General features: G+C 44.3%; 1 protein-coding gene across 1 annotated transcript in view; it reads right to left on the bottom strand.

Moving 5' to 3' along the window:
* Window positions 1–4,843, bottom strand: part of LOC126212680 (uncharacterized) — an 89,321-nt gene extending 84,478 nt beyond the window's left edge. Inside the window, exon 1 of the mRNA XM_049940099.1 lies at window positions 4,682–4,843. Coding sequence (XP_049796056.1) covers window positions 4,682–4,835 — 154 coding nt within the window. The 5' untranslated portion in view covers window positions 4,836–4,843. The remainder of the gene's footprint in view (window positions 1–4,681) is intronic.
* Between the last annotated feature and the right edge of the window lie 8,145 nt (window positions 4,844–12,988).

Here is a 12,988-nt window from a genome sequence, read left to right as displayed (position 1 = left end):
CGGTGTGGAGATATATTGTAATGATTAGAGTGATTTTGGTCAATATATGAAGGTAACGAAACTTGATTTATTTTTCATTATTTCCATGTTTTAAATAATGCGTCATTACAGGTTCAGTCAACAAAGCATCTGGCTTGTGTTCTTGTATTAGAGTGTAATTCTGGTTTTCTTGAGTAATTATGGTATTTTTATTTTCTTTAATTAATTCAGTATAAATGTTATTTAAAAATTCTTGTGTTATTGAAGAAGAACCGTGCCAGATGCGTACGTTGAGTCATACTTCCACACACAGAACAGTTATACTTGTGCTTTGGTTTCGTAGGTTTTATAGTTGCTGGGGACTTAATTAATTAATTAATTGTGTTAATGAAAATTTCCATTTCATTCTTTGTTATTGTTCTAAGCAGTCAGATAGCGTAATAATACGAGTCAGGGCCAACCGTTTACGAGACTGCGTAATCGGACATACAGCTACTAAAGCAAAATTTAAAATTATTTGCATTCTATTTTAATTAAGCCCCCATGCAGTGTACCGTGATTCGTTACTCCACACAACGTTTTCCCACTGCTCAATCGTCCAATGTTTACGCTCCTTACACCAAGCGACACGTCGTTTGGTATTTACCGGCGTGATATGTGTCTTATGAACTGCCGCTCGAGCACGTACTCCAAGTTTTCGCACCTCCCGCCGAACTGCCACAGTACCTGCAGTGGATCCTGATGCAGTTTGGAATTCCTGTGTGATGGTTGGATAGATGTCTGCCCATTACACGTTACGACCCTCTTCAACTGTCAACGGTCTCTGTCAGTCAACAGACGAGGTCGCGCTGTACGCTTGTGTGCTGTGCGTGCCCCTTCACCTTTCCACTTCACTATCGCATCGGAAACAGTGGACCTAGGGACGTTTAGGAGTGTGGAAATGTCGCGTACAGACGTATTACAGAAATGACACCCAATCACCTGACCACGTTTGAAGTCCGTGAGTTCCGCAGAGCGCCCCATTCTGGTCTCTCTCGATGTCTAATGACTACTGAGGTCGCTGATATGGAGTACCTGGCAGTAGGTGGCAGCACAATGCATCAAATATGAAACACGTACGTTTTTAGGGATGTCCGGATACTTTTGAGCACATAGTGTACATGCAAAATACATCTACTTTAACAAGCAGATAAAAGTCCGCTTCACGCAGTCTCCACTCTTTTCGATCGCATTATCTAAATACAGACAAGATGGGGTTTGACTGCTAGGAAATGGCATCGACCGCAGTTGAGGGATGCGTATCAAACAGATTCACCACGATACACAAAACATATCAGAACGGTGTTGCAGAAGCAACAGAAAAAATCACGCAAATTTTTAAACGAAGGAAAGAACAACTAGATCGGCAAAGTTTTAGAGAAGGGAACTTCGATGGGACATATCTTGAATAGTTTTCTCAAAAAACTAAGAGATACCGATCATACGTAAAGTACAGCAGCAGCAAGACACAATCAGTACCTTCACTGCGCGTTAACAATGGTGATGTTACTGATGACAGTGCCAGTAAATGAGAGTTACTAAACATCGTTTTCCGACATTCGTTCACCGAAGAAGTCGAGGTAAATATTCCAGATTTCGAATAAAGAACAACTGTCAACATGAGTAACTTAGAAGTAGTTGTCCTCGCTGTAGCGAAGCAGCTCAAATCTATTAATAAAGGGAACTCTTCCAGTCCCGACTGTATACCAGTCAGGTTCCTTCCAGGCTACGCTGATGCAACAGTTCCGTACTTAGAAGTCGCATACAACCGCCCCCTCCACGGAAGAGCCGTACCCGAAGACTGGAAAGTTGCACGAGTCACACCAAGACTAAGAACGGAAACAGGAGTAATCCTGTGCATTGCAGATCCACATCAGTAACGACGATTTGCGGAATGACTTTGAAGATGCACTGCGCTCGAACATTATGAATCACATGGAAGAAGGCGTTTTATCGAGAGATAACTAACACATATTCAGTAAATATCGTTCTTGTGAAGAAACAACACGCTCTTTATCCTCACGAAGTAATAACTGATATCGAAAGGGGATGTCAAATTGATTTAATATTTTTATATTTTCAGAAGGCTTTTGACACTGTTCCTCACAGGCGGAATGTTAACAAATTACGTGTGTATGGATCATCGTCTCAGTTGTGCGAGTGGATTCGTGATTTCATGTCAGAGAGGTCATAGTTCGTAGTAATCGACGGAAACTCTTCGAGTAATTCCCAAGGAAGATTTATGGGACTTCTGCTGTTCCTGATCTACATGAATCATTTAGGGGACAATCTGAACAGTCCACAAAGGTTTTTTTCATCTGCATCTACATCTACACGGGTAAATCACATTTAAGTGCTTGGCAGAAGGTTCATCGAACCACTTTCACAATAATTGTGTATTATTCCAATCTCGTACAGCTCGGAGGAAACGAACACCTGTATCTCTCAGTGCGAATTCTAATTTCCCTTATTTTCTTATGGTTATCGTAGGTCAGCGTAAGCAAAATATTTTCACATTCGGAGGAGAAAGTTGCTGATTGAAATCTCGTGAGAAGATTCCGTAGCAACGAAAAACGCCTTTGTTTTAATTATGTCCAGCCCAAATCCCGTATCATTTCAGTGACACTCTCTCGCATATTTCGTGATTATACAAAACGTGCTGCCCTTCTTTGAACTTTTTCGATGTACTCTGTCAATCCTATCTGGTAAGGATCCCACACCGCGCAGCAGTATCCTGAAAGACGACGGACAAACGTAGTGTAGGCAGTCTTTTGAGTAGACCCGTTACTTGTTCTAAGTGTTTTGCCTATGAAACGCAGTCTTCGGTTAGCCTTCCTCACAACATTTTCTGTGTGTTCCTTCCAATTTAAATTGTTGATTATTGTGATTCCTAGTTATATAGTTGAACTTAACGGTGCTTAGATTTGACTGATTTATCGTGTAACCGAAGTTTAACGAATTCCTTTTAGCACTCATGTGGATGATCTCACACTTTTCATTATTTAGCGACAATTACCAATTTTCCCACTATACAGATATTTTTTCTAAAACGTTTTACAATTTGTTTGGATCTTCTGATGGCCTTATTAGTCGATAAACATCATCTGCAAACAAGCCAAGGCGGCTGCTCAGACTGTGGCTCTGAGCACTATGCGACTTAACTTCTGAGGTCATCAGTCGCCTAGAACTTAGAACCAATTAAACGTAACTAACCTAAGGACACCACACACATCCATGCACGACGCAGGATTCGAACCTGCGACAGTAGCGGTCACGCGGTTCCAGACTGAAGCGCCTAGAACCGCACGGCCACACCGGCCGGCGCTCACACTGTCTCCCAAATAGTTTACGTAGATGAGGAACACCAAAGGGCCTATAACACTACCTTGGGGAACGCTAGAAATCACTTCTATTTTACTCGATGACTTTCTGTCGGTTACTACGAATTGCGACCTCTCTGACAGGAAATCACGAATCCAGTCGCATAACTGAAACGATATTCCGTCAGCACGGTATTTCACTACAAGCCACTTGCTGCTGATGCTGTAATTTACTATTGTCGTAAAGTCATCAGATGATCAAAAACAATTTCAAAATGATTTAGACAAGGTATTTGTATGATTTGAAAAGTGGCAACTGACTTTAAATAATGGAAAGTGTGAAGTCATTAACATGAGTAGTAAAATATATCCGCGAAATTTCAGTAACACGATAAATTAAAGAAATCTAATTGAGTTAAAGAATTAGAGATTAGTATTACGAGTAAATTAAATTGGAAATGTCACATAGGTAATGTGTGTGGGAAGGCTAACCAAAGGCGTCGATTTATTGGCAGAAGATTATAAAACTGCAGGAGGTCCACTAGAGAGACTGCCTACACTACACTTGTCCGCCCTGTTCCGGAATATTGCTGTATTGAGTGGGATTCTTACCAGGCAGGATTAACGGACATCGTAAACGTCCAAAGAAGGGCACTCGTTCTGTATTACCATGAAATAGGGGAGAGTGTGCCACGGATATAATAGCCGGCCGAGGTTCTAGGCGCTACAGTCCGGAACCGCGCGACCGCTACGGTCGCAGGTTCGAATCCTGCCTAGGGCATGGGTGTGGGTGATGTCCTTAGGTTAGTTAGGTTTAAGTAGTTCTATGTTCTAGGGGACTGATGACCTCAGAAGTTAAGTCCAATAGTGCTCAGAGCCATCTGAACCATTTGAACTGATATAATACAGGAATTGGGGTGGCTGTCATGAAAAAAAAAAAAATACGTTTCACGTTAAGACGGGTTCTTCTCATGAAACTGCAATCACCAGCTTTCTCCTCAGAGTGTGGGAATAACTTTTTTTTGCGCCCACCTACACAGAGAATACGAGGAGAAATCAGGGTACTCATGGAAAGACTTAAATGTTCATTTCTCCCGGAAGCTGTTCGAGAGTGGAACACTAGCCACGTAACTTGAAGGGACAATGTAGTTCGATGAACTGCTTAAATGTGAATTGCAGAGTGATCATACAGATGTAGACGTACATGTAGTCCTTCACTGGTGGCCTGTGAACGTTTTACCTGGTTTCACAGCACTACATGTAAGTCAAACAGCCTGTTTGCAGTACATAACTGTGTACTGCGTAACGTCGAGTGAGTCGACACTGTACGAAGATGTACTCACCGAGGTCTTGGCAGTACGTCTCCCACATCAGTCCATCGCCGTAACTCATTTCGTCGGTGACGTTGGCGACGTGGTTACAGACACAGTCGAGTATCGAGGAGTTATTTGCTGCCAGCAAAACCAGCAGCGACGTAGCTACGCCCGCTGGGTCCATTGTCAGCTACTCACGCAGAGGTGGGAACGAACACACGCGGTGCGTACCGCAGGGAGCTCTGACTGAGTGTGCGCTACGTGCAGCGGAAGTGTTTCCGCAGGAAGGTTGAACCGCAGGAAGCGTGACGTCTCTCACCCGTGACTCGCTCATTTTTTCCTTTACTTTACCAGTCATCAACTGCGGACACACATTCGTCACAAAAGAGTATTTGTTTCACAAATACGCCTGCAACGTGGACTTAGGACGACATCGAGTTACACTAAGAGACGTGTAGCAGATGTCCGGGCGTACTGGTTTACTATTTCGACACAAAAATCTCATGACGTGCCAGTCTTTAATAATGAATTGGGAACTGATGCACAGTCAAGGGCCAAAGAAACTGGTACACCTGCCTAACACCATGTAAGGCACCCGCGAACACGCAGAAGTGCCGCATGCACTCGACTAATGTCTGAAGCAGTGCTGGAAGGAATGAACACCATAAATCCGCAAGAGGGAGTGGAGATATCTTCTGGATAGCACTTTGCAGCACATACCAGATGTGCTCAGTGATGCTCATGTCTGGGGAGTTTGGTGGCCAGCGGAGGTGTTTTAAACCCATATGTGTGTTCCCGAAGCCACTCTGTAGTAATTCTCGACGTGTGGGACGTCGCATTGTCCTTCTGGAATTGCCCGAATCCGTCGGAATGGAAAATGGACATGAATGGATGCAGGTCATCAGGCAAGGTGCTTACGTACGTGTCACCTGTCAGTGTCGTATATAGACGTATCAGAGGTCCCATATCACTCCAAGTACACATGCCCCACATCCTTACAAAGCCTCCAGCAGCTTGAACCCTCGCTACTGACATGCAGGGATTCATGAGGTTGTCTCCATACCTGCACACATCCATCCGTCGCTAGAACTTGAAACGACACTCGTCCGTCCAGGTAACATGTTTCCAGACATCAACAGCCCAACGCCGCTGTTGACGGGCCCTGGCGAGGAGTAAAGCTTTGTGTTGTGCCGTCACCAAGGGTAGACGAGTAGGCCTTTGGTTCCAAAAGCCCATATCGATCATGTTTTGTTGAATGGTTCGCACGCCGATACTTGTTGATGGTGCAGCATTGAAATCTGCAGCAATTTGCATAAGTGTTGACCTTCTGTCACGTTAAACTATTCTCTTCAGTCGTCGTTGGTACCGTTCTTTCAGGATGTTTTTCCGGTCGCAGCGATGTCGGAGATTTGATGTTTTACCCGATTCCTGATATTCACGGTACACTCGTGAAATGATCGTACGGGGAAGACTCCCGACTTCATATCTACCTCGGAGATGCTGTGTCCCATCGCTCGTGCACCACGTACAAACTCACTTAAATGTTGATAACCTGTCACTGAAGCTGCAATAACCAATTTAATGATTGCGCCAGACACTTGTTGTCTTATATAGGTGCTGCCGACCGCAGCGCCGTGTTCTGGTTATTTACATATCTCTGTATTTGAATATATATGCCTATACCAGTTTCTTTCGCCCTTCATTGTAGATCTGCAAAGGGCGTTCAAAAAGTTTTGCACAGTCGTCGCTAATTTTTTTATTTTTTGCAGGAGGAGAGTTAAATTTTTTGTGAACATACTTTGAACATTCAGATATAAGTTGGTATATAAAAGTATTTCCTTTTTTTTACAGGTGAGCCATAATGGACCGTGAAGTAAATGTCAGGTGGCGACAACGGTCGATGATGGAGTTCCCCTTCAAAACAGGCGATGACTCTGCCACATTGATTCACAGGAAGTTGCTCCCTGTTAATGGGGAGGACACTGTGAATCGCAGCAGTATCCAGCGATGGTTGCAGAGGTTTAAAGAATTTGATTTCTCTCTACTGGGAAATCCACGATGCGGTAGACCATCCATGGCAGTGAGTGACGTGAATAAGGAGACCATTGATCAAATCATCCAAAATGACAGATGTGTGACGACACGACAGATTGCTGAAATGACTCCATTGGGTAGTGTGGTATCACTGGTACAGTCACTAGGGTACAGAAAAGTCTCTGCACGTTGGGTGCCTAGATTATTGACAAGCGAAATGAAAACGATGAGGAAGAATGTGTGCTAGGGTCTCATGAAGACCTTCACTGAAGAGTGGAAACAGTGTCTTGACGGCGTCATTGCACGGGATGAAACATGGTTGTTTTTGTCCGAACCTGAGAGCAAAGTCCAATCCATGGAGCGGCGCCATCCAGGTTCCCCTCGGGAGAAGAAACAAAGACGTTCACGGACAGCAGGGTGAAAGGTGATGACCTCGTTCTTCTGGGATCAGTGTGGTGTCGTTTTCATTGACTTTTTGGAACCTAGCTCCACAGCTAATCGGGACCATTACTGTTTGTCAATGGACAAGCTGCGACGTGCCATCAAGACCCACAGACCACAGCTTCAGCGTCAGTTCATCAGACTACACCGTGACAATGCCAAACCCCATACAGCGTTTATGCCTCAGAGGAAAATCAGGACAGTGGATTGGAAAATTGTTCCTCATCCTCCCTACAGTCCGCACTTGGCTCCATCTGATTTTTACCTCTTTGATCGTCAGAAGGCCCACCTGCGCGGTAAAACTTGATAATGAGACTTATTTCCTGTGTCAAGCGATGGTTAAAAGTCAATCCCCAGAATTTTACCAAAGTGCATTTACGTCATGGAAAGAACGTTGGGCCAGATGCGTCACAGCTGATGGAGGCTACATAGTGTAGGCTCAATGTAGAGCTAAATGTTCCAAGTATGTTCACAAAAAATTTCATTCTCCTCCTTCAAAAAGTAAAAAAATTAGAGACGACTGTGCAAAACTTTTTGAACGCCCTTTGTGCATTAAATGTATTCGAAATTGCGAACATGGACAACCATAAGCTGTGGAGTGGAGTGACGACAGTGAAAGTTTGTGCCGGACCGGGACTCGAACCCGGACGTCCCACTCGTCGCGAGTGGCCGCCTTGTCATTAGGCTATCCGAGCGAGACCCGCGGCCAGCCGCAAACACCTGTTTGTTGTCAACCATGTGTCTGCAAGCTGTACCCTTACCTCCATTAAGTGTATTCCAACACAGGGGAGACGTTTCCATATAAAGTCGCCTGCCTACAATCGGAGGATGAATACGCCATTGCAGTGCCTGTGTTATTCCGAATTACGATGCAGGCACGTCGAAACGAGCTTCACATCGTAATTCGGAATAACACAGGCACTACAATATCGTATCGTTATATAAACCCGTCGATAACTGCGTTTGTAATATAAATAAATTTGTTGATCAAAATGATTGTCGATCATGTGTGTGTATATATTGTAGTAAGTGTGAGGTGTCGAGATAGCTACTATTAGCCAGAAAACTGCGCTACTAGGATATTAGTTGAAAAGACAAAGGCACCACATCAGCTGGGGGGGGGGGGTGGAGGAAGAGTAGGTGGTGGTTGTGAGGGGAGGGGTGGAGAGGGGGGGGGGGGGTACGCCTGGGGGGGATTCCTTCGAAATGGAGAAAGCTGCACCCCTATAGTCGGATCTGAAAATCGCAACACCAAGGAGCAGTTCTGCAACTGAAACGTAAGCTGGGAGGCGCCTTTCTGCTTCAGAATGATGATGTCTATCCAGATTTAAGAGCAGTGCCAGTCGCACAAGAGTGTGGCTAGCAGCGCCACTATGGGGATGCAAATCAAGTTTCCTTTAAATACTTTCTGCAACGTTCGTGAGCGTTAATTACCTTTGAAACTGTCCGCCCCCGGTAGCTGAGTGGTCAGTGCCACAGAATGTCAATCCTACGGGCCCGGGTTCGATTCCCGGCTGGGTCGGACATTTTCTCTGCTCAGGGACTGGGTGCTGTGTTGTCCTAATTATCATCATTTCATCCGCATCGACGCGCAAGTCGCGAAAGTGGCGTCAAATCGAAAGACTTGCACCTGGCGAACAGTCTACCCGACGGGAGGCCCTAGGCACGTGACATTTCATTTATCTTTGAAATTGGACTTTGCCAATTGATGTTTGTCACTGGGGATGAAAGAGGTTGTGTATTAGGGCTACAAGAAGGTCCATGTTCCTTTTGCAACATTACAGAAAAACTTGCCCCGAATGTTGCCACTGTAGATCATTGTTGCCACAAGCGGTCACGACAATCAACTACGGAGCCAATAAGATTGGACTCCAAACGGCCACGTGGAACTACAGAGAGGGAAAACAATTGTGTTTGGCGTATGGTTCTGGCGTACCGTACTGCATCTGCAGCGGCAGCTTATGTGGTAGTTGGCACCACAACGACACAATGAACTGTTAGAAAGTGGTTACTTCAAGAACAGGTCCGAGGTGGATGTCTTGTAGCGTGCATTCCACTGCCCGAAGACCAGCGACATTGCAGAGTTGAGTGGTGTCAAGCGAGAAGTCAGTGGAGCGCAGCAGGGTGGAGGTGTCGTTTGTTTCCTGGTGGCGGGTGGTTCCACCTCGGTGCCAGTGATGGCCGGGAGTCGACTAGCAGGAGGCGACTTGAGTGCCTGCAGCCGACCTGCCTGCCTGCTAGACACCCGGGGTTACGGTCTGCAGTGGGGCTTCGTGTGACTGCAGGATCACTCTCGTGGTTACTCCATGCACCCTGACTGCTAAGTTGTACGACAGTCTGGCGATTCGACCTGTTGTCCTCGGAAGCGACCTCCGAGTTCTGCTCTGCTGCCGTGAGGCGATATGCGAATGAACTGTTTACTGAACCCGGCATTCCGTTATAAATTCCCCAACGTGATTCTAATGCACTTAATGATACCAAGGTAATGCTGTTCCTTATCTATATAAACGATTTCGGAGACAATTGATGAATCGTCTGAGGTTGTTTGTAGATCGGCTCTGAGCACTATGGGACTTAACTTCAGAGGTCATCAGTCCACTAGAACTTAGAACTACTTAAACCTAACTAACCTAAGGACATCACACACATCCATGCCCGAGGCAGTATTCGAACCTGCGACCGTAGCGCTCGTGCGCTTCCAGACTTAAGCGCCTACAACCGCTCTGCCACTCCGGCCGGCTCGTTTGTAGATGATGCTGTCATTTACCATCTAGTAAAGTCATCAGAATATCAAAACCAATTTGCAAAACGATTAGAAAAGATATCTGTATGTTGCGAAAATTGGGAGTTGACCCTAAATAATGAAAAGTGTGAGGTTCTCCACATGAGTGCTAAACGGAATCGGTGAAACTTCGGTTAGACGATAAATCACTCAAATTTAAAGACTGTAAATTCAACTAAACACCTAAGAATCACAATTAAGAACAACATTAATTGGAAATCATACATAGGAAATGTTGTGGGTAGGTGAACCAAAGACTGCGTTTTATTGGCTGAAGATGCAACAGATCTACTAGAGAGACTGCCTACACCACGCTTGTCCGTCCTCTTCTGGAGCGCTGCTCTACGGTGTGGGTTCCCTACAAGACAGAATAAACGGACTACATCGAGAGTGCTCAAAGAAGAGCAGCACATTTTGCATTATCGAGAAATAGGGGAGACAGTGTCACTGACACGATACAGGATTTGGGGCGGATATAATTAAAACATAGGCGTTTTTCGTTGCGGCAGAAACTTATCACGAAATTTCGATCACCAGCTTTCGCCTCAGAATGCGAAAATATTTTCTGACGCCGACCTACACGGGAAGAAACTATCATCATCATAAAATAAGGAAATCAGAGCTCGCTCAGAAGGATATAGGTGTTCGTTTTTCCGCACGCTGTTTGAGACTGGAATAATAGAGGATTATCGTGAAGGTGGTTCGATAAACCCTTTGCCAGGCACGTAAATGTAATTTGCAAAGTATCCCTGTAGGTGTAAATATAGGTTAAGGGTTTACTACGAGTGATATTACGGACTTAAAAGGCCGTCTATGGTTCTTTCACTTGTTTGCATAAACTGTGATAATAATTAATTTAATGCATGAAACTTCCTTGCACATTAAAACTGTGTGCTGGACCGAGACTCGAACTCGGGACCTTTGCCTTTCGCGGGCAAGTGCTCCACCAACTGAGCTACCCAAGCACGACTCATGCCCTGTCCTCACAGCTGTACTTCTGCCAGTATCTCGTCTCCTACCTTCCAAACTTAACAGAAGCTCTCCTGCAAACACAGGAAGTTTGGAAGGTAAGAGACGAGGTACTGCCAGAAGTACAGCTGTGAGGAGGGGGCGTGAGTCGTGCTTGGGTAGCTCAGTCGGTAGAGCACTTGCCCGCGAAAGGCAAATGTTCCCGAGTTCACTCATCAAACAACAGCGGGCAATTGATACACTCGTTAATATTTCTGTCAAACTGATTTCATGCCTAGTGCATGTCCCACTAAGGTCTCGTTTTCAAGACCCAACGTGAAATGCCTCCCCCTTGTTTTCTAACACAAGATTTACTAAGAAGATAGTAATAACTCAATATTATTGTAAAATGAACAGAGCACATCCACAACTCCAAATATCTACAAAAATAATAACAATAATAATAGTAATACCATAACTAGTAATGAGTAAAATTTCCATAAAATAACTTTTTTTAGCTAATTTTTCTCTATAAATAACTAGATCGTACAATCAATGCTTATTCCCAATCCATTCTGCCACACGTACAGATGTAGTGTACAAAGACTCAGAAAAAGATAAACTGCAACAATAAACAGTGCAAGAAACAACTAACGAAATGTGACTGACAGACTCTCGAAAAATATATATATATAAAAATAGCACCAAATGAAATAATTACCTGGACAGTACAGTAACAGAAAAATAAAAGCAAAGAATGGATTGTGTCGTCTTTAGAAGTAAAACGCAAACTGTAATTGTAAAACGAAAATTGTTATTTTGTAAATAAAAGTCTATATACGTTCAAAAAAAAAAAAAGTTCGAGTCTCGGTCCGGCACACAATTTTAATCTGCCAGGAAGTTTCATATCAGGGCACACTCCGTTGCAGAGTGAAAATCTCATTCTGGAATTATTTTATGCCTGTTTGTTTTTAATGTTGTTGCTTTCTTTTTTCTTACCTCAATTTCTTTGCGATGTAACTTGTGGCTATTTAATTCGCGTGAGCTGCAATGAACTTTTATTGTATGTACGTCTATTATCTTTCTTTTCTGCGATAGATTCTTTGCTTTAGGAATAAACCCCATTGCCTTCAGATGCAGCGTCTGTGACTTAGATATGACGTCGGTCAAAGCCATAGAGTAGAAAAATCTCTGGAGTGTGCACTGCGTGATGCTCACGTTGTCAACATTAAGCAGAAATTATCACGTGATCTCGGCATGACTCTTTTTAAGAACAGTTCATCTTGGCCATTGAGTCCCGTCAAAACGTTGCACAATGGTGGCATTCAGACAAGTCGTCAACAGACTGTCACGTCACGTCACGGCGGGTCAAGGTTTCCAGGGAAGGAAATGTCGACAGTATCATCGTCTGCTAACATCGTAAGTTAACCTATTCTGCCGCATTCACCTGTATTATGGTAGTGGATATTGTGCTTTTGTATCTTCTTTATTTTATTATTGTGCTTTATTTTCGTGGCAAATTGTAAATGTTTCATGCCGACTTGGAGGTTTTTTGCATTGGATGTTCTTACACAAGCGACAAAACTATTTAGGTTTGACAGTAACAGAACAGATGCTCACTTTCCCACACCACAGAAATGTCGACGTTTTGAAATGTTGTTTCACGTCTTAGCACAATTAAAACTGATCAGTAACATACCTTATGAGGTTTGCTTTGGCCATTAACAACCTTGTTTCCTCAGTTGCAATACTATACTCTCACACAGACTAAGCGAACTGACGTGACTTGGCGTGACAGACTGTGTGAACACACGCTGACGTGACGGTGCAGTGAGACGACGCCCGCTCATTTTACTCATCTAAGCTGAGAGAACAATTTATTCCAGGTATCGAATGCAAATTGTTATGGTGTCTACAAAACACCTGTCCCAAATACAGAGCACATACGAAGGGTCTCTGTCGGTACTAAGGATATGGCGGCATTCCAAATTTGTGGGACGTTTTACGGACAAACCCACGCCGCCCCGAGGTCACGTGCCCACTGTGGCAATGTGTGTCGACAACAGAAAATCAAATCCGTGCATCCGAATGCTCACCCTGTGGTCAAAGCCGAGGGTGAAACGGGACGCTAG

This window comes from Schistocerca nitens, chromosome 11 (assembly GCF_023898315.1).
Source record: "Schistocerca nitens isolate TAMUIC-IGC-003100 chromosome 11, iqSchNite1.1, whole genome shotgun sequence".
Taxonomy (NCBI): Eukaryota; Metazoa; Arthropoda; class Insecta; order Orthoptera; family Acrididae; genus Schistocerca; species Schistocerca nitens.
The sequence above is the reverse complement of the archived record's forward strand: the minus strand, read 5'-3'. Positions and strand labels throughout refer to the sequence as shown.